Raw genomic sequence first — 23,235 nt, forward strand, 5'->3', positions numbered from 1 at the left:
CTATAAATATTTATTTTTAACTTATTAAAATTATTTACATAGTCAACAACATTATCAGATATCTTTACTCTGTTTTAAAATAAATTTTCATAACCTAAAAATTTTTTTTATGGAAAGCTATACAAATAGCTACATGTATTACCATTTATAAAGTTCCTGTCAAAGGGAGAAATAAACGGACTAATTAAACTGAAATTCAATATATTTAGCTGTTAAAAACTACTAATAAACGACAAGATACATAAGAATTTCTTTTTTTATTTTCATCTAAAGCATGAGCAACAATCAAAGTTTAACAATTTACTTTATTTTTGAAATAAAAATTACGTCGACTATTTTTAGTGATCAAAAAACAACCTAAACTATTTTTCTTACAAATTTAATTGAAAAACAACATTTTGCAAAGTAAAACAATATTTTTTTAAAATAGCATAAACTGAATTTACATAAACATTTTTAGCGTCAGCAAAATACAGAAAAAGTTGAACTACAATTAGATTAGCACGTATTTTATTTAAAAACGTTGTTAAGAAATCTTTTTTTCTCAACTAAGTAATAACCTTTTCGTAAAGCTTTAACTACAAAAATTAATATAAAATCTTATTAAACAAGTGACTGCTAAAAATGCTTAGAGGGAAATATTTGCAAGGCAATAATAAAATAATACAACTTTATACTGTGCATAAAGCCATACATATCTTTAAATAAAAATAAAAAATTTTACAGACAAGAGAAGTTTTTGAGGAAACTAATTTACCGATTTGTATTTGTAAACTAGCAGTTTTTACTTAAAATTCAAACAAGCTTCATTATTGATTTAGCTAGTAGATTTTGTTGGTATAAAAATTATTAACTTTTAATCAAAATAAAACAAAGTATACTTACTATTAGAAGTACTTTTAAGTAAAATAAATAAAAATAAGGCCTGATAAAGGTGTATATGAAAAAATAAGCAGTAATATATATTTTTTCAAAGCAACCTAAAAACTGGAAATGTCATAAAATAGAAATGCATAAAAATTTGGTCAGGGACTGTTACAGAGAAATTATCAAGTTAGACCTAAACTTTCACAATTTCTAATATTTTGTAAAAAACTTAAAAATTAAACTAGTGATTAGTTTTAAACAACAGTAGAAATGACAGAAGATACAGAATACTGTGCAAAAATAATTCTTTTTTTTTAAAGGTCAGTCGAAATGTTAAAACAACTGACACTATATAAGGTCAGTAAAAATTTATAAGGTCAAAATAAAATTGATACACTCTAAAGTTTCTTCACTATCCTTTCATCAAAACTAACAACTTTTTTAAATTCAAACATGATTACCTGTTTTTACGTTTAAACTTATAAAATGATTTGAATTGATACGTAAGTTAGATCTATAAAAGAACAAAATTATTTTACCTGATTCAAAAAAATATACATTTAAAATCTAATTAAACAATGGAAGATTGTAAAAGCTGAATCCTCGTTTTCCTTTAACTGCGTAATATACTGCTATGATGTGGTACACTGTTGATAAAAGTATTAAGTTGAATTTATTTGTAACACATATTTATAATTATCGTAATCTATTTGTTATACAGTTATATTACTTAGCTCTTTGAGTTTAAAACTTCTTTTTGTTTATATAGTAAACGTTCAACGTAGGCTTTAAATATTTATTGCTATCAAAAATAAACTCATAAGCTGTGAAACGTTCTAATGTACTCTTGTAGGCTAACTCACTGTTAAACACAACTCAATTTCGTTATATCTATTTCAAACTTACATTACAAGCAAATGTTATAACATTTATCTTCATATAACATATTCTAGATGGATGAAATTAAGTTTTGAATTGAAAAAGCGTATCCCACTGTTTAATTTTATATTACAGTGCAGGAGTGGGAAAACTACGGCTCGCAATGCATTTATGAGCTTTTTATATAATGGCTACCCGCTAAAGACTTTCAGTAATAACGTATTATAAGTTAATTAGTTTTTGGAAAGTTTATTCATTAAAAAAAATCAATATTTATTATATTTAAGTGTATACATTAGTAGAAGCAAATAAATTACAAAATTTTTCAAGTTAAACACATTATGAACTTAAAATGAAACGAAAAACAATATATATATACATATAAAACTGTAAATCTAAATAACAGTTTAATATATATATGTACATATAAAATTATTAATCTAAATAACAATTTTCAGTATTATAAATAATAACAAGTAAAATTGAGAATAACTTTTTAAAGCAAAACAAGCTGGTAGAAACTTTTTCGACAAATTATAATAAAAACAAAATATATATTATCAATATATATATATTTTTTTTAATATTAGTCAAACTCTCACAGTAAATAAAATGTCAAAAAATTCAAAAATAAAACTTTACTACAAATTACTTTAAATGAGAAAAAACAAGAGTATTAAACTCATATAATTTAGTAGCATAGCAAATAAAACCGGAAATAAAAAAAGCTGCATCTGTTATTTGTTAGTATTTGCTTTTAAATTCAACTGGTGAGCATATAAACGATTTTTCTGTGTAAAATTTGTTCTTTTTAAGTTAGAGTATCTTTATAAAAGTTGAAGATTATACTAATTAGATTTGGATAGCTTTGTTTTGTAATTTCAAGTTTTATAGCATGATCCTATATCATTCGTTTATAACTTACATGAGAAAAGTTACGAAAATTAAGAAAAAAACTAAATTAGTATTATTTGATTTAGTTTACAGTTGAACTTTAGTGGAGAAGTTTAAATTTATTATCTATTATTTTGCAGCATTGAAACTTGTATTATATTTTAATTAAATAATAATACTTTCTAAGAATTCAAAAATGAGATTTTATTATAAACTAATAAATGATTGTTTTCACATTAAAAAATTTAGATCTTAACAACAATTAGACATTTTGTTTGGATTTCGGTTTTTCTTTTAATTATTTAAAAAATATACATATATTAATACTGAGTTTTTATATTAATTTACTTTATACTAAAATCCAAACTTCAACTTTTAAAACTTCTGCATTTGTATTTAGTTTTTTTAAACTGTCTTTAAATTAATATAGTTCATTAACATAAACTAGCTTTACTTATACCAATTACGATATAGTTGTCACTGATCAAAAATTATAACCAAAGAGTATGACTTAAATAGTTATTTATTTGTTTAAATAAATTTTATTTCTTTTTTTATAACATTTTATTTAGTATTTACACCAATCCTTTTATGCTAAAACTTTTTTTTTGTGTATATAACGGTTAATAGATATTCATTGTACTTAGGTTTAACTTTTAAAACTTTAGATGTTTTAGGAAAATATATGAAAACAAAAAGAATTATAATGCACTAGAGAACTTATTAACTCTTTTTGTATAAGTTTGAACTTAAAGAATAATAATATACATGGTTGTCACCATAAACTTCAAAAAAAAAGGACTTTTGTTAAAAAAATTAAGAGGCAGTTTCAGAAACATTAAGTATAACTAATATTTTTTACTTTTTTAATCATAAACATACTTGTTTAAATTACAGTTATACCTAACTAATATAATAAAATTTGAATACCAATAAAATAAATAAGTCATAAATAGTAAATTGAGTGAATACCGTAATTGAAATTCTTAAAATGTTTTAATTTTCTTATGTAGAAAATATAAATTATACTCAAAAAATCATAATCTAGTTATGGAAGTAATAAAAAGTTTGAAGTGCCAATTATACAGCTTTTATACAAAAAATCAAGTAATAGAAGATAATAATCCAGAACTAGAATACTTTTGTGAAACACTAGAAAATGCATTTTTGAAAGGACTTAAATATGGTGAGTTTTTTTTTTTTCATTTTATTCATGTTGGCCAGTAGCTTTTTAGAACATTTCTTCCAGGTTTTCTGGTTATCTTCCAGGTTTTCGAAAGTACAAGTTTTCTTGACTATATAAGTGTTAAAAAATAAGGTAAAAAAAGTGTTTAAAAGTATACAAATACAGAATATGAAAAATTACTGTATTGCTAACTTTATTTTTTTTTATTATAAAAACCGTATATATTTATTATGTTTTAGTAGAAAGTTTTAAAACTGTATTTAGTAGTACAAAGTACTTAAAAAATATTACAATTCTACTATAAATAGGTTTATGATAACAAAAAAAATTAAATAACATATAGTTTTAATTTTTTGGAAACAGTTGTTTCTTATCTAATCTAAATTAAATAAAATATCATAAAAAATTGTTCAAAATTCCAGGTTTTTACAGGTTATTCCAGGATTCAAGGTTAAATGACTACCCTGGTAAATCTTATAAAAAGATTTAATTTACATAAATTTTTTCACAAATTTTTATTTAATTTAGAAAAAAATAGTTAATCAATGCATGAAACCAATTTTACAATAGTTGAGAACTATTGTGGTATATGTTTTAATTTTTTATGTACTATCTACAACAAAAAGTTAATAATGTTAGTTTCTTTTAACTTATTTTTATAGTCTAAGATAAGTACTGAAAAAGTCTGAAATATTTTATAAATCAATTTTAAGCTCAAAACTTTTTTAAAGACATTTTATGTCACTATAACTGTTTTAAATCCTAGTAATACAAATGCAACATATATTTTTAACCCAACAGGACCTTGGAAACATCGTTCAGACAAAAAGACTCAAAGAAATAAGTTTTGGAAAATGTTGACAGAACTTTCAAAAAACAACAACTACAGACTTTCACATACTGTATACTTGTGTGAAAACAATAAAAGGTTTACTGATTTTAAGTTTAATTTTATTATGTCATAATGTGTAATTTTCACATAGCAGTTACTTTTTTTATTTATATTACTTTAACTTTATACTACTTTATTTAATTAATCAAACAAAAAACTGTTGCTTTTAACAAATAAGCAAACAAAAACTTTAAGCAATAGTTTGTTTTCTAACAGATTACAAACAAATGAGGGCAAATTGAAATACTTACTGAGACATGCACTAAACAATAGCTACTTATTAGCATTAATAAACACTATTTGCAACAAACCATTTGTTTGGTTGGGTAAATGGTATGACAAAGATGAAGTTAGTATATTTATGGATCAAACTTTTTCTGGACAGTTTAGGTTTGTGGATGATTTTTATTAAGCCTTGTAAATATATATTCTATAAGATAGGTTTACATCAAAGAACAAAAATATTTTTTCACCCAGCAAAAAGTTTGTTTTTAAACATAAGATCAATTTCTAGTTATTTCACCTATTAGGAGTTTTTTAAGGTTTGCTGCTACCATAACTTTAAATAGTTCAATAAAGCTATTAGTATGTTTAAAATATTGCGCATTTTATACAAGGGATTATTGTTTTCACCAATTTATTGCATAACTTATACTTTATGTAGCAACATTGAAAAATTATGTTTTATTCACAATAAATATTTATACACATCTATTGTATATAAAAAAAAAACTATTAAGAATGTTGCTGACAATGTTTCACCGCTTTTCTTAGTTTTTTCAAGCTTTTACTAGCTTTTCTTTTTTTATAGCAGAATCATATAACCTAGGTATACATATTAAACTTAAACTTTAAAATAGCTCTCTTATGGCGACTTGTGAGTCAAACATTAAGTTTCAACTCAATTTAGAAAACGACCATTTTCTTGATATATCTTGGGAAATACCGGAAACTAAAACTTTTGAGGTGGTTCCGACGACTGAGCTTGGAATTAAGATTGTGTTCGAGGATGGTGAGATTTGCATAGATTGTGTGCTTTTTTTTACAATGTCAGCTGTACTTAAAAGTAATTAAGATAATGCTTAAACAAGCAAGTATGTAAGGCATTGAAATAAATTTGTTTAAAAAACTATTTTATTTGCCATATACTACTTTTTGCTTATTTTCATATAATTTATTTATTACTTCAAAGTAAAATGTAGGCAAATCAAGCACAATTTTTACTTTTGTAAGATATTTATCTTCTGCCTACAAAAAAAAATAAATCAAAGCGTCAATAAGAGCAAAAATCTTACTCAGTTTACCACGACAACTTTGATTGAACTTATTTATAAAATAAGATTACCACTTATCTACTCTAAATAGATTCAAGAAGCTCTATACGGCTGCTTTTCAGAGTAAATTTTAATATAGGTAAGAAAAGACACTTTTTACAGGTTTTAAAAATTCCAGACTTTTATTTATCCTTATAAACATGTATAAAACATTAAAAGAATTTTATTGTGTATATAAATTACGTGGGTTTTAACGCTTTACATAAAACCTTTACTACAACTCAAATATAAACAGTTAAAAATTGTGAGGAATTTATTTTGGTATAAGTAAATAAAGAATTAGACAGCTAATTTAATTATCCAAATAAAAATCTAAATGACATATCTTGATACATAGATAATTCAATAAATGAGTTTTTGGTATAGTTCATCCTTAAGATTTGTGCAGAATCAACAAAAATAAAACTAAAAGCATTGTAAATGTTGTTGATATAAATATATAACAACTTAATCTAATAAAAGACACACATTTTTCACAACTACATACAAGATTTTCACACAGGTTACTGCTTCATAGGAAGTTTGAAAAGCAGCAGCGCACTGGAAGGACTGGCAAGCGTGGGAGACGTGATGGTGAGCTTGAACGATGTACCGGTGCACCCTACACACAGCGATAAGAGCAACTCGCCGGTTAGCGTGTGGAAGAAGTGTGACAAGAACCTCCCTTGCAAGATTACTCTCGCGACTACCAAGAACATATCAGGTATGTTTATTATTTATTTATCTTGAGTACTTAGACCTTTCTTATTACACAATTTAGGTTTACTTAAATGTGGTAAAATACCTTCGAACCTGAAACTTAAATGCTACTCGAAAGTAGTTACATTGGGCAAACTTCCAGACATCTTAAAACAAGAATTTTAGAACATGTGCTAAAGTACAATATATCTTATATTGGTAACTGAAAAGACAAAAAGAACTTGGTAGTCAGAAATGCTATAAAAAGATCGTCTATAGTTGAACACATTGTGAACAATTCTACTGGTATAAATAATTTTAAAATTTCTAGGTTTAGTGTTTTGAGACAATGCTCAAATACTTAAGAAATAATCACAATCAAAGCTATTTTATAACAAACAAAATAGATTTAAGTTGTGTAAAAAGATAGAATTTAATTACACTATGGCCATATTATGCTGTTAATAAAATAGCTTAATAGCAAGTATATATTAAAAAAAAATCAAATCAAAAGCAAAGTAAAAACACCATTTAAAAACGATTATGCCAGCCAAAACTCCATCACATTAAATTCCCAACTTTGTGACTAAGCTTACACATGAAATTTTTTTAACTAAATCAAACAAGCAACTCAAATTTCAACAGGGACTAGAGTATACACGCCATTCAGGGATGGTGTCATGAGGTTTCAACGCAAGTTGCAACAACTACATGTAAAATGGGAGAGAAAGTTGCAAGGTGACACGATTAAAAACGAGAGAAATTTCAATAGAAGTGACAGAACTAAAAGTATCAATTATGGTTTCGGTGTTAAAACTTGAGATGAAGGCAAATTGTTGAACTTTATGAAAACCACTAGTTTTAATTAACTACATAAAATTTAGGCTAAGACTTTATTCTTTAAACTGTTGTTTATAATAAACTTCGAATTATAATTGAGGTTTTATAACATAACTGAGTTTTAAAGCTCTTTATATATTTCAACTTTTAATGATTGCATGCATAGCTTGCTATCAAAAAGAAAAAGTTAAAGCTTAAACAATTTTTTGAAATGAAAGTTTTAAGCTAAAAGTTATTTTACATTTATCTATCAAAAACAGTTGCCAGATTAACTTCAGTTAATAGACTTTATTATGTTTTTCTAATTTTAAACTTTTGAAATACCAACAGTCCAACTAAGTTTTATCACTAATTTTCTTGTAATGATCTATTAACTTTACACTTGTTAAAAAGACCACAAATTTAAATGACTCATGTAGTTTTTTTTAGTATTTTTTGTTACTTCCTTTAAAATTTGCTGTTAAAGTACTTTAACTTAGTGTTCTAATTTAAGTGTTAATTTTTTTAAATGCTCTTTAGAAATATTTTAGCTTTTAGTTTGTTTGAACAATATGTTTATATAACTATCTTTTTTGATCATACCAACTGGATCATCGGACTAAAGCTCTTGCTTGATAGACGGAATACCATCAATCGTATTCGAACAAAACATTTACTTTTCAAGGTTTCTCCGGTTACCAATGACTGAATAATTTTAATGAAGGTCTGATACTCAGTCTACTAAGAGTTTGTGGTTTGATGATCCAGGTTGTATTATAAAAACTTGTTAAAAATAAACTTTTACCGTTGCACATAAAAGTCCAGGTTTGGGCTATGAAGACTTTCGCCGGATTTTTATTTTAATAAATTTCAATGAAAACATAATAAACTTGTATAAAACTTTTTATTTTGAAGTTTTTTAATTAAGGATGATAATTGACCCATTTAGTTACAAACAAGCAAGAAATAAAAAAAAATGAACCAAAAGTTTTCAGTACGAAAACACTTTATTTGACTGATGACATTTTATGTCCATAAAAATTTGACAACTCACGTAGTCTTAAAATGCTAATTTGCTTTTTTTGTGAATTAATTTGTATCAGAAACTATAAAAACCTTAGAAAAATAAAACATTTCACACTACTTAAATGTTACAAAATATAAAAACAAAAACTTGTAAAAAGAACTGTTAACAAAACTATTTTTCTTTTTACACTTATTGGATGTTTTAATATTTTTATGAATTAGTTTACTTTTTTACCAACCTAAACTATCGTTCAGTATATAAATAACTTTTTTAGTCTTGTTAAATCTAGTGTGTATTTTTAGTTGTATTTACCAATATGGCAACAGTATTTTTGACTTCTTCTTTATTTCGTTTAAGCTCTTAGTTGTAAAATTTGAAAAATTATTCTGTCAAATATCATTTACATCAAAACAATACCTATGTATAATATTATAACTTCGTTGTTTTCTACAATAAAAAATAAAGCTTACTTTTTTTCGATGATTTTATTGAAGTTAATTTTAAATTAGATAATATAATGAAACTGAAAAATCTAATTTCAATAATTTTAAATAGTAAAGATATTTTTTTGTTCTATAGTAATAGTATTTTTCGAATTACCAAGAAACATTTAAAATTAAAATATCCTATTATAGTTTGTTTATAATAAGACTTTAAAAGTGGCAGTATATACCCAAATTTGGTGCAACTTATTACGATACAACTTGTTAAAATAAAAAATATGTCTTTTAACGTCAGTATTTACAATATAAACAGTCTATAAACACGGAATAAAAAACTAAAAAAACTACGTTGACACAAAACTTATAGTATGAATGCATACAAAGAATTTTGAACTTATGAATCATTTTTATTCAATAAGTGAAGTTAAATCACATATGAAACTTATAGCAGCATACTTTTAGAAGTTAATGCAGTAAATAGTTTTAATTGTTTTACATAAGTAAACCAGTATATGTTTGTTAAGTACATAACAAATAAATAAGTATTTAAAAAGTATACACGTTATTGCTACAATATGTTCAACATAAAATAAAACATTTACAGTTACGTAACGGCTACAATTTTTACATAAAATATTTCTCTTAATAGCTCTTATATTGTGAAAAATTTTATTATTAGTCATCTAAAAAAATAATTAACTATGGTTTAAAATACCAATTACAACATGATTTACTAATTTTATATACATATTTCAATAAACTTTATGACTAAATATATATCGTTAAACACTGATTTTGCACAACTTTTTCAATTCAGAATACAGTAAAATTTTCAGCATGAAGTAAATATAATTTCAAAAAACGTACGAAATCGAAAATAAAAACACTAGTTTAACTTATTTATGTACACCCATTTTAAAATACTAACTAACCTCCTGGTATAAAGCAAATAACTCCAATGACAAATAACATAAAAATTCCTCCAACTGTAAATGTTATTTTAAACTATAAAGCTGTTTTTTAGATTAACAAAGTTCTTTCATAACCTTTATTTCAACTCGTTTTTGGTTTTTGAAGTGTTAAGTCAATTATAATGGCACAAAATAAAAATAAAGTGGTATTATTGTCAAAAGTAATAAGCATCATTAAAATTATTAGTGTTTTTTAAACTATCTTGCTTATTACATAAGTAATCAAATACTCAAAATAATTAATCAAATAAACAACATACATCCTTATAATTCTTCAATAACAAAAACATGTACGTGAATAAAAACAACGGGGTTAATTTTTTTCATAAGTTAAAAAAAAGTTTTTATTCTGTTTAAATAACTTACGCTCAGTTTCTAGTGCTTCTAATATTATTCCAACTATACAGAGACCTAAAAATGTGTGTTATTTTATTGTAAAACTAGCAATAACTTTAATATTAGCTGTAAAAACTATAAACTAACTTAAAATGTTATTATTTTAAAGACTTTAAAAAAACATAACCATGTTAAAACTGTTAATTTTGTGTTTAAAACATTATTGAGATTTTTTTCAATATAATTACTTAAGTTAAAATGATGCTAAAGATTTCATTGCATCACAGCAATAATAAAAGCTACTTATAGTATTATTTAACAATAGCAGTATTAGTAAATACAAATAAAACAGATAAAACAAAAAATAAAAGGCAAATACACTTATACTTAGTTTTCTATTAAAGATGCTAAATTATACAAAAAAATAACAAAATACTTATGCTGTAATTTGTTTATTTTTAAGAAGAGAAACAGATTAAGTGATCTAAATAAACAAAAAATTCTCCTTTACAGAGTGTTTTAAGTTCTTTAAAACACAGTGTGATTTTTAAGAAAAAAACCAAAAGCTTAGTTTTTGTTTGTGTAATAATTCTTGCGGAATTTTATATGTTATCCATCTTTCAATATCGTTAAAAAATTTTATATTATGTAAAAATTAAGGCTTTATTAAAAAATTAAAGTTTAACTTAGTGTAATATTTTTAGATAAAAATACGAAAATTCAGAAAACTTAAAATAATTCTTAATCTTGTTTGCTTAAATATAAATGTCTAAAACAAAACAACTTGTACAGAAAATAAAAACTTTTCAGTGCTAATAAAATTTTCAAATGCTAATAGCTTGTACACAATTAAGAAAACTTAATTATTCACATAAGACAATAAAACTAAGACAAACGTTAATCGAGTTTTTGTTTAATAAGTGCAGCAAAATTATGAGCAGAAATCTATAGTATGAAAGTATAGTAGTAAAATTTGATTAGATCGACATTTTAACTTAAGTTTTCAACTGACATGTTCATAAGTAAACGTTAACAGCTTGTTTTTTTTTTCATTTGTATCAAGTTAAATTATAAGTTGTATTCATTTCTAATTTTAGTACAAAAACATTTAAGTTAAATGTTATAATGTCATTTAAAAGAATTTGATTATCACAGCTTTGTCTTTTTTCCACTTTTTTTGTTGCAATATCTAATATTCTTTTAATTATTTACAAATATAATAGTGTTATACTTACATGGTCGTTGTAGTCAAGGTTAACTTATACAAGAAAGTAAAATTGTTTTTAAAATAGATCTATGAGAACATTGTTAAAGTAGTAGACAAAACAAATAAATTGTTATTTTTTTAATCTTAACAGGCATATAAAAAACTTTAAAATATTTACTTAAAATGTACTACAATAGTATAAACAAAACTTATGGGCATAGGGGTGTCCAACATTTTTTTTAACAAAATTGACATTTGACTATATATGAAAGCTATAATCATATACTAAAAGACACTTTTCACAGAATAAAAGAATATTTATTAACTTTTGAGAAATGGTCAGTTGTGTAAAAAGTTTCCAATACAAACGTATAGAGAAAAAAAAAATTATTGCTGGTTTCTTAGAATTTAAAAAAAATCACTTAGATCTATCTTATTCTTCATTTTTTGGTCAATTGACCTCAAATTTTCAAAAAATATTCCTTGCATTATTAGAAAAGTTTTATTGTAAAAATTTAAAAATTCTATGACCACAAAAAAAATATTTTTTTTATTAAAAAAAAACTTTAACTCAAAATAAAAAAAACCCTACAAAATAAATGTTTAGTATTTGGTTAAGATTAAACTAAATAGTTTCAGAAAGATTGCTCAAAAACTGTAGGAAAAGATAGATTTTAATGAAATAACCTTTTTTGAATTTTTACTTTGGTCCTTTTATAAAGATCTTATTAATTGAGTTTTCCGAATTTGTACCCTCATATCTCAAAATCTAGTTTAAATTTTACAAAACAGTAAAAAGCAACTGTTAGCTAAGTCCGAGATCTTTAAATTAAGATCAATATGTAAAAAAAAAGTCCCCCTATGCACTCAAGTTCTAATATTACTTTAAATAATCTTTTTTACAATATTAATATATAGACGAGTGTTTCTGAAAGTGTTCACCTGTGCACAATAGATTTTGTGAAACACTCATTTATTATATCAAAAAAACAAAAAATTATCTCGGTTTTTATTGTACAATTTTTAAAGTTAACACATTTATATATGAAAATTTATAATAAACTTATGTACCAAATTAGATTTGAGCAAGTAGAAAAGTAATTAAATATAGTATCCCGTAAACGAAACAGAACTAAGTAACATAGAAAAGCAAAGCAAAATAAAACAATACTTGAAAAGTTCTCAAAAAAAAAGTGCTACACTAATTAAAAAACTTCACAACAGCTGTATTTTTAAGCACAATTTAATATTAAATTTGGAATTATGATACTTTTTTGAGACACATTTCTCTGTGATGTGGTTATATTAAACAACATTTTGAAAAATAATGGCAGAAAAAAGTAAGTTTTAATAAAGTAGTATAGCAGTGTTTTAAAAAATGTTTGCTTTTTTTAAGTTTAGTGAGTACTAAAAGTATATTAATAAAATATCAAAATTTTGATTTAAATAATTTAATATGTTAGTAATACGTCTCAGTATAGAAGATCAAGTAAACTCAACCTTTACAACTATAATAAATAAAAGTAAGGTACTTTTTGTAAAAATACAAAATATTTTTTTCAAAAATTTGGGAGTTTATTTTAAATGTTTAAATTTAAAAATGTCATGCATTTGAAAACCAAAAACATTAACAAAAAAAAACTAACAAATTCCAATGAAAAAAAGTACAAATGAAGCCACCACAACCTTCCAATGTTCTCGAACTTTTGGATGTTTGTACCATCTGTTAATTGCATATTATTACTTATAAATTGTCAAAAATATACCTTACCAGTTTATATAATAGTTTATTTTTGTGAAAATGTGATTTATTAACCTTCTTAATAAAGTTTAAACAAACTGTTAATGACCAAATGTATAGTTAAATGAAGATAGTTTTTTTAATAAACAGAGTAAAATGTTCATTAAAATAATAATGAAAACTTAATTTAACTTTTAATAACACTGTACTAGATATGTTTTATAAGTAATGCTTATATGCTACAGTAAACAGTTTTTAGAACTTTAATAAAAAAATTTAACTAAAGCAACTATTTAGTTAATAAAAACTAACGGAACTTTAGGTTGAGCACTTGAAACAGTACTGCTGTTTAGTGACCAAGTACTCCTATTATCTCGTACAAACCTGTTTTTTATTGCACTTGTAAAAAGTAAAGTGCATCTTGTTGGATATTCATTAAAAAATATTTTAAGCTTTAGAAGTATAACTATGTATGTTTTTTTACTAATGTTTGTAACTTATCTTAATATTAAAAAAATACAGATATGTATAAATTTAATAATGTAAGTAAATTTATAAAGCTTACTTTTACTATAATTGCTAAATAATAAAAACAAAAATTTTAGTATTTCATTAAAATAAACAATTATGGTTTCTTCATTGTTTAATTATATTAATATTTTTTTTTATCTAAACATTTTCATAGACACTTTGATTTACCAAAACTACTGATCTTCATAAAAGTTAACTCAATATGTCTTTATTTACCACAACAACTATTACAAACAATAATAAAAATATTTTTCAAATGTACTCTAAAATCTATTTCATGCAGAACTTTCATTATGCAACATATAAAAATTTGACAAAAATAAGAGATAAATAATTAAATAATCAAGTATACTCTCAATTTTCTTTTTAGATAAAGTCATATTTATAAAAAAATTTGGATGAAAACCCATGGATCTCAACTTTTCTTTTGTAAATTTTCTGGCAAACTAAATTTCACTAAAAATGTATTTTTTGTATTTTTGAGCTAAATTTCTTGAACTTTAAGAAGTGTTTCTTTAAAGATTTAGAAAAATATATTAAGACATTTGTTTAAACTAAAAACTATATTTACAACAAATATTTTTAAAAAATGTGTTTTTTAGTTAACATTTGATAAAAAAATTAAAATCTAAAAAATCCTTCCGACTGGTTTTTCTGAATATAGATAAATATTAGACTGAAATAGTTTTTTTTTAATTACTCAAAAATTTTAGGAAATATATTTTGAATGAAAAAGTTTGTCATACCATTTTACTTTTTGCCTTTCATAAGGAAAATATTATACTCTCAAACTTTTAGCACTATTTATTTATGTAAATAAAATATTTATTAAACATCTCATATCCCTTATATCCTTAAAAAATTAAGACTAACAGATATAACAAAAATTAAAACAAAAAAAGGCATGACAAAGCATAAAAATTAAGGACAAGTGTTATAAAATTATGTACAGTATTTTGTTTTAAACAAAAGTTAACAAAAAAACCTTAACTGAACATCTTGCGGTTTTGTTGGTTGTGAGTTTTCAACTTCATCAGTTTCTTCTGATAGATTCTATTTATTTTAAAAACTACAATAATAAAACTCAGTTTTTATTAGCTTTTATTTGATTAGTTATTTTATCCAGAATGTAAAGTACACTTTAATATTCAAAAAAAAAATCTATTATCAAATATTTTTTTCCTAAGACACTTGTTACATTAGTTTTTTTTTTTTTTTTTTTAAATATGCTTCAAGTATACATGCAAGCTTTTGTATAAATTAGAATTTGTTAGGAAAATTTAGAAATCTTAAAGCAACAATATATATAATATTTATAAATAAAAAATATCTATAAATACATTCAGATAGAATATTTGTAGATATAAACAGACTCCCTTTTTGAACAAGTTAAACACATTATTAGCAAAACCAACATGATATTTTCCGATTACTTCATTCTTAGAATTAGATTCTTTCTTTGAACTTTTGGAGCTCACAGATGAAGTATCAGTAGTTATTGGGATTGTGTCCGCTGAAAGTTTAAACATGTTTATAAAATCTTCATTAAATTCAAAATTATGTTCTTTAAAATATTTAAAAAATAACTTTTTTAAACATGAGTTTAGAAAACAATTGTTTTAAGGCCATGGGGGGGTAGGCCATGTTTTTTACAAGTTGATCTTATTTTATAGAGTTTTTACTAAGCTTCAAGTTGCTTTTTACCGTTTTTAAAAATTCGAATTAGTTTTTGGATATGACCGGCCAAAGTCGGGCCGCATAACAGGTTCCTTATGGGGAAGGAAAAACAAAAACGGCAAAAAAAGACTAATGCATTCAAAATCTATCTCCTCCTTCATTTTTTAAGCAATCTTCTTCAAACTTTTACAGTCTATTCTTTATACAATAACAAAAAAACGTTATTTGTAACTTTAAAAAATTTCAAGTAAAAATACCTTTTTTTTGAAAAAAAAAAAAATTTTTTGATAAAAAATCACTTTTTTTTTTAATTTTTGTCATAAAATTTTTATTTCTTAAAATTATTAAAATTCACAAATAACGTTTTTTTCTCATAATGTAAGGAACATTTCCTGAAAATTTGAAGAAGATTGCTTGAAAAATGAAGGAGAAGATAGATTTTAAAGCCCGTTTTTAAAAACTCGAGAAAAACGGCTTTAAAGTTTTGGTAAACTTTATTTTTTTATATAAATATTTTTATATAACCGGTCATAAAAAAAAAGTTACTTAATATTTTTAAAATCTAAAAAAAGCATCTGAAAGATTATGAAATTTACTATAATATAAGTCTATATGTTATTTTTGGTCAAAAAATGGCTTCTACCCCCCCCCCCTATGGCCTTAAAAGTAATAATAAGTGTACTAAACGTTTAAATAAATTTCAATTAATTACCAACCTTGGAGTTTTGAAAATGAGTTGACACCAGATGAAGGCATTTTAGTTTTCTTTTATAAACTCATTTTTTATCATAACTAAAAAAATTATATAAATGATAAACATATAAATCATAAAAGCTATGACAAAAAATAATTAATTGTCAGTTTTATTAAGCAAATAAATGACTAATAAATTTTTTTAAGTTTGACTAAGGTTGTTTAGCCTTAAAAATTTTTGTTAGAAATGTATTCAACTTGCATTTTCTTACACTTTTTTTGCTTATCTGTGATAAAACAACCATCATAAACTAAGAGCTTATATTTAAAAACTTCACAAAAAAAATCACAGATTACTTTTTTAAGCAAAAAAAGTTATATAAATTTTCTAATTGCAACATCAAAATTTATGTTTTACTCTGAACACAGGTTTTTTTTTGCTTCTACTAAAACAGGAATTAGCAACCTATCACAAGTACAGCAAAGTTTTTAAGAACAAATTGCTACTAAGCTGCACTGTACAGAATTTTTTTTCCAAATCTGCAGTTGTTAAAACTTATTGTAAAATTTTTAGACTGAAATAAAACCAATTGTATCTCAAGTATTTAGACTTATTATACATTTTACTATACACATAATATTGATTTATGTAAAAAAATAAATAAATAAACGCCTTGTTTTGTTTATCAACCTATATTTCATATTTATTTAGAAGCTTTAAAGTGTCTTGCAACTAAAAATACTAATAAACCTAAAAAACTATTCTTTGCTAGTAAAAAATTTTAAATAAAATTATCTACTGCGCAGAAAAGTTTTATCAGTGATTTACTTTGCACATTCTTATAGTATGCTTACAAGCATTGCCAAAACTTTATTCACACTTATAATTTACTTGTTTAATAAATATATGAGTTATACCACAAACTAACAAAAACTACTACAAAATATAAATCCTGCTTTATTTTTGTAAAGGTTATTTATATATAAAGATTTATAGAGTATTACATTTTTCTCACCAATAGTTTCTTCAATGAAAAACAAAGGTAAAACTTTGCACTTTCTCAAGATAGTTGTAACTTAATGACGCTTAAAACCTAAAGGGACCAACATCCTTGCTAGGAACAGGGTTTATCTAATCTAGTGGACTTTCTTAGCAAGAGGGTTTTAGGGCTGACGCTTCAGACAGATTAATTTTCCATGACTCTTAAAGATTACACTTTCAAACTCATTTTAAATTAGTTATCATTATTAGTTAATTTTGTATATAGATCTATCTTTTAATTTGGTACTTATATACTTAGCTTAAAAAAACTGGTTAAGCTATATATAAAATATTAAGGTTCATTTGATTGACCTATTTTAAGTACAATAGAAAAATTTTAACCTGCTATCTATGCTCTTAATTTTTAAATTTGTTTAATAAAACATAAAACTTATTTTTTACTAAAACAAAATTTTGGATATAAAAAAATTTAATTTGCAAGTATTTAAAAAGTAGTTTAAAAGGTAGCAATTACAATCAAATACTTTATAAAGAGCTAAAAATTAAATAAAATTATATTAGGGTTAGATAAAAAACATGCTTTGAGACATATATGCTATCATTTGTTCAACATTTTTACTCTCCAAGAGTAAAAACTGTACAAAGAGTACGACCCTTACATATACTAAGTATATGTTTATTGGACACAAAATTATGTGAAATATTTCTTATATAGTTTAAAAAAATATGAATATTTAATTTTTGATTATGTTAAAATATATATTATATTTAAAAAAAACACCTTTGTTTTGGTTAGTTTTAACTTAAAATTTTATATCTTAATATTATCAAATATTAAATAATCAAATTCTTTTAACCTATATATGAAATGTTTCCAGAAAACTTGAGATCCCTAGCTCAATAAATGAAGGATAAGATATATATTTAGTGAACTTTTAAATTTCCAAGTTAACCTACAATGAAAAATTTGTGGTCCATCTGTTTGTATCGAAAAATTTTTATCAAAATTAAAACATCTCTTTAGCTATATAAAACTTATAAATTCCATAAAAACTAGCTGTTAGTTTGTACTTATAGATTTCATATAAAAGCCAATGTTAACTTTTTTATAAAAAAAATATTGGATACCCTATGTCCTTAACAATTTACAAATTTATTTTCAAATAAAATAATAACTATTACCTATCATAATCTGCTAATATGCTAATACTTAATAAAAATAAAACAGAAAATTACTACAACTTAGACTTGAGGTCATCAGAACTTAATTGACACTATCATTAATAAATTGCATCAAAAATTTTAATTTTTTTCATTAATTTTAAGTATTCTTCTAAAACACATACCGATGGAACATGTTTTTGTATTTGACTTTTTGTAGTAAATTTTTCATAAGTTCAACTTGGCACTTTTAAAGGCATAATTTTTTCAGTTCATAGCTTACTAATAATAATTTTTTATTGGAGGGGAGTTAAAGTGCAATTTTAAGAAAAAAAATAAATGTAAAAGAATTAGTTTGGAAATATTAGGATTAAGTATGTAAAAAAATACTTAATCATTAAATTTATAATCTTTTATTTTTGTCAAATCATAAATGATTAGGTTAAACCAAAACTAAAATGTGTTTCTTAAATTCTTTAATAAAACAAAAAAAAGTTTTAATATCTATATGTAACTTTTCCAAAAACTAACTTATTATCCAAAAACTATTTTTTTTGTGTGACTCTAACAATCTAAATTAAGTTAAAGTTAATAAGTGATTTATAAGTTTTCAATAGTAGGAATACATTTTTTATAACTATGTGGGCAGTAACTTTGTGAAAAATATAGGTTCTGATGTTCAACTTTTGTAACATGAGCATATTAACAAAAAATTCTAAATATCATAAAATACTTCATAAATTAATTTTTGAAAACAAGATTGTTTAAAAATTAATTTTATAAAATTGTTAAATTTACTGCTATAGTTTGAAACTAATGGAACATTTAGCATCAATAGGTTAAAAAACATATGAATATTAGTAACTAATATTGTTTATTGAACAGTAAAAAAAGGCCCAAAATAATGGATCCTAGAACTTAGTGTGCAAAAATATATTTTGGTTATTGTGTCATACACCTTTTGGATACAATTTAACGGCTTGTCCATGGCAATAATAGATAATATATGTGTAGATATATTTTTTAACTTTTAGTATTCATATTATTTTCTGGTGTTACATATATGAAAATATATATGATACTTTAGTGTAGAAGTGTCTTTTAATATCTTAAATTTTTTTATATATTATAGTGATAATATTCTATCTATATAATATCTCATGAATTAATTTTTTTCTTATGTTAAACCCATGTTCATTTTTGTTTATATAGGATACATGTGATTGTGTAGTAATTTTATTTTATGAAGTTATATTTGTAACATTTAAAGCTGAAGTCCTGGAGGAGAGAGCTTAAAAAAATTGTTAGTTAAAGTTTAAGAAAATAATGATGGTTATTCTCAAATATCAAAATAATTTTTCAGGATTATTATCTTACTACATATTTTTTTACCTTACTAACTTAAATTGCTTGACTTATCCATAGCGATTGAAATTTATTCTTAAAACTAATTAGCTGTAATGCTGTATTCTATAACTTAAACTTGATAGATTTTTAAAGACGTATTGTTAAAAAACTTAAAGTTGAATGAGATTTTTTAGGAATTTTTTTTTAGTTAATCGTACGGAAAAACAATGAGAACATTCATTTTTTTAAATCTAATTTGAAGTGAAAACTTAACGTTTAAAGAAGTGTAAAAACTAAATTAAAAAGTCAAATAAAAAGGAGGTTTATTTTCTTTTCTCAAGAATTTATAATTAGAGTGTAATTTAAACTAAAATAAAGTAAAAAATGTGTTTATTTAAACTGCTGTAAAATTAGGATGTTTTATATAGAGTAACTGACGTTAAAGATAATATAACGATGTCTTTTTTTTTTAACCGTCTTATTTTAGAAAAAAAGCTTACAGCTCAATTTAAAACTAAAACAGACTAATAAAGTTACTTTGAATTGTAATGTAAACAAGAATAATTGTAACAACTTATGTAACTATATTATTTCTGTTTTGATAATTTTCATTACTTAATCAAATTTTTTGTATGCTTCTATTTGTTTAAAATTTTTTGTCTTAATAAAAATTAAGATGTTATTCAGTACTATTTTTAATCCTGTAAGTAAAAAAGTTACTCTTGTTAAACTTTTTTTAGTCAAAAAAATATTATTTTTTCTTTTAATTAAATTCGGTAAGCAGAAAAGTTTTAATTTAAAGTTTTTGTAAAATAGTTAAGAGGTTGGTTGAGTTGAGACTGAATTATATTTATTTATTAAATGTTTCAAATTTTTACTGCTATTTATCATTTGCATAAATAAATCTCAAAAAATATATATTAGTAGAATTAACACAGAGGCAGAGATGCCATAATTTAAGTACTATAAACTCGTCATGCTTGAAGAAAGCAAAAGTTGCTAGAGCTAGAGTATATTGAGTAAGGAGAAAGTAGTAAAATAGAGCTTAAATAAAATATTAAAATAGAAGTTCTATCTACATTTAAACTATTGATTTTAGGAAACAAAAATAGTTTATAAAACAGTTTAGACGTGTGAAGCAGTGATTTAATAAAAAGAAAAACATGTTTAATTATTTTCATTACATGACATATTTAACTTTAAAATAAAGTGAATTATAAAAAACTTATTGCAAATAAAGTGATTAATTTTAATTATTTTTGTAAACGATTTGTGAAACATGTTTGTTAACAATTTAAAAAATATGTTTATTTTTGTGTACATTTTTTTAACACAACACAAATAGACACGTAGAAATTTCTACTTAAAGGAAACAGTTTTACGAGGTTAAATAGCATAATTTTAATATCAAAAATATAAAATTTAGCTCAAAAGTCTTAGCAAAATAATTAAAACTTATTGCTAAGCTTAATTAAAAACTAAAAATTTAAGATGCAGATGAAATCATTTAGAATTATTCTATATAACTAAGTGAAATTTGGTATGAAATATTTTGGATGTAAAAAATGGCAATAATTTAAAAAAATTGTTTTTAGCTTGAAGAATTTTTGTTCAAGTATTACAAATATGTCAAACAGTTTAAAGACAATTTTATAAAAAGAAAGAAGCTTAGTAAACACAGAGTTAAGAAATGTTATATATGTTTGTATTAACAGAAAATTATATAAACAGTTCAACATTTGAAAAATTCAGTTTAAAAAAAAACTTATACAGACTATTATTTAGATAGCAAAAAAAAACCTAATAAAAGCATAATTTTAATTTTTTGCCAAGTTTTGTAATGTGTTTTTGTTTATCATATAAATGAAAAACATGTACATTATAGCTTTTAAAATTTCATGCTTTTTTTCATACTTCTAACTAAAATTTAAACTATAGAACAACTTTTTTAAGGTACAAAATTTAAAAGGTTTCATAAAACAAACCAGTTTAAAAAATCAAAAACTGTTAAACTGTAATTATATTATCAAACTTAATCAAAGTAAGTAAAAATAAATTTAAAGTTGTAATTGGTGAAAAAATTTGTTATGTATAAAATACTGAAGTGCAAAATTAAAATACAACTTGATTTTCAAATGAAATAAAATTAAACATAAAACAGGATAATTATGAATAAAAACAGTTTATATCTAGTTCTCTTAGTTTGAAAACAACTGTTTCGTTCTATTAAAAACAATGGCGACGCGTGTCTTTTTATAGGGGATTGGCATTGTTAAGTAAAAAATATCCTAGTTTAAAAGATTAAGATGAAACTCATAATAGTTTTATAAAGAAAAAGCCAATAAAGAAATAAACAATTTTTAGCTTTTAAACAAAATTGTCTTGAACATACTACATTTAATACATTTTACTTGAAACATAAACAAAAAAATACATTGAAAAAGTTTTTCATGACTTTATATACAATTTTTTAATAATAAACTAAATTTATTTAAAAGTATTTCAATACACATAAGATTAATAAATGTATTCAAATGAAGCAAATTTGTTATTAGCTACTAAACATTGTTATGATCATACAGCTTGTAAAATTAAAACATATCATAAATTGAGAAAAAAATTCTAGGAATAAACATAACTTAAACTCAGGAACAAAATAAGTATGATTGTACAAAAATTAAGACTAAAATCCTTTTTTACAAACAAACTAAAATAAGTACATGTTTCTAAAACCCAAAAAGTTTTCAATTTACTACACAACATTTTTGTTCGTATAGTATGTATAAATTCTTTTTTTTAAGTATTTTTTTCTGAGGTAGAAAAAATCAAATTACATGTTGTAAACAATTTACTACCATCAAGCTTTAGAAAAAAAAAAACTAAGCTTTTATTTTAAAAGCATTTTTTAACTACAAATTAGTTGGAAATTTGTTTTTTCTACATAATTATGAAAATCAATCAAAGTTGAGCATTTAGAAATCAATGAACTTTTAAATAAACAAAATTTAAACAGCTGTAGTTTGGCAAAATTAAAACAAAAAATAAACATCAGTAATAACTTTTTGTAGATATCAAGTTGACTTAAAATGTAAAGAAACTTTTAAAGCAATTAAAAAAACTGCTTTAAACAGTAACTTTTATTATAAGACACTTAATTAGTTTTCGGAAGTAACAAATAACATCCAAAATTGATAAAAATAACACAAGAAGGAATTTTTGATTGAGACTTTCACCGCTTCAACATAAAAATCTTTAAAAGTTAATACTACAAAAGAATTTTTTTATATTATTATTATTATATTGTTTATTGTGCAATGTTGGACTCAGGCATCAAAACCTGAGCCACTTAAACAGGACACACAAAAAGAGAAAAAGAAAATAAACTTATATTCAAAACTTTAAGATAAATTATACATATATATATATACAAACATAATTTAAATGGAAACACAAAGTTAAACACAATATGATAAACAAATGAACTAAATTGAAAATTTAGTTCAAAAAATTCAAATTTATATATTACTTAGTACACACAGTAAAGAAGTT

At 23.1% G+C, this 23,235-nt stretch overlaps 1 protein-coding gene across 2 annotated transcripts; it reads right to left on the reverse strand.

Moving 5' to 3' along the window:
• Positions 1-331: 331 nt before the first annotated feature.
• On the reverse strand, positions 332-16,276 carry LOC145838399 (transmembrane protein 134-like). Of its 2 annotated transcripts, XM_082945985.1 has the most exons (9): positions 16,199-16,276; positions 15,221-15,318; positions 14,791-14,858; positions 13,587-13,658; positions 13,180-13,256; positions 10,357-10,401; positions 9,952-10,005; positions 1,407-1,514; positions 332-1,328 (listed from the first exon to the last, which is right to left on the reverse strand). In XM_082945985.1, exons 1-8 carry the CDS (start codon positions 16,236-16,238, stop codon positions 1,435-1,437), a joined length of 534 nt encoding a protein of 177 aa, XP_082802111.1. In that variant the 5' UTR covers positions 16,239-16,276; the 3' UTR covers positions 332-1,328; positions 1,407-1,434. The 2 variants fall into 2 exon arrangements, with proteins under 2 accessions (XP_082802111.1, XP_082802110.1); XM_082945984.1 differs by having other exon boundaries at positions 332-1,514.
• Between the last annotated feature and the right edge of the window lie 6,959 nt (positions 16,277-23,235).

Source organism: Thalia democratica, chromosome 6 (assembly GCF_965202585.1).
Source record: "Thalia democratica chromosome 6, ktThaDemo2.hap1.1, whole genome shotgun sequence".
Classification (NCBI taxonomy): Eukaryota; Metazoa; Chordata; class Thaliacea; order Salpida; family Salpidae; genus Thalia; species Thalia democratica.

Bases quoted from the DNA above. Each gene is read 5' to 3' on its own strand.
- LOC145838399 (XM_082945985.1), bottom strand. From the start codon at position 16,238: ATGCCTTCATCTGGTGTCAACTCATTTTCAAAACTCCAAG. The intron at 13,659-14,790 runs GTTTTTTTGTTA...AATAAAAAACAG, and splicing joins CCGCAAGATGTTCAGTTAAG to GTTTGTACGAGATAATAGGA. The intron at 1,515-9,951 runs GTTAGTTAGTAT...TTTTATCAACAG, and splicing joins TATTTGCTTTATACCAGGAG to TGTACCACATCATAGCAGTA.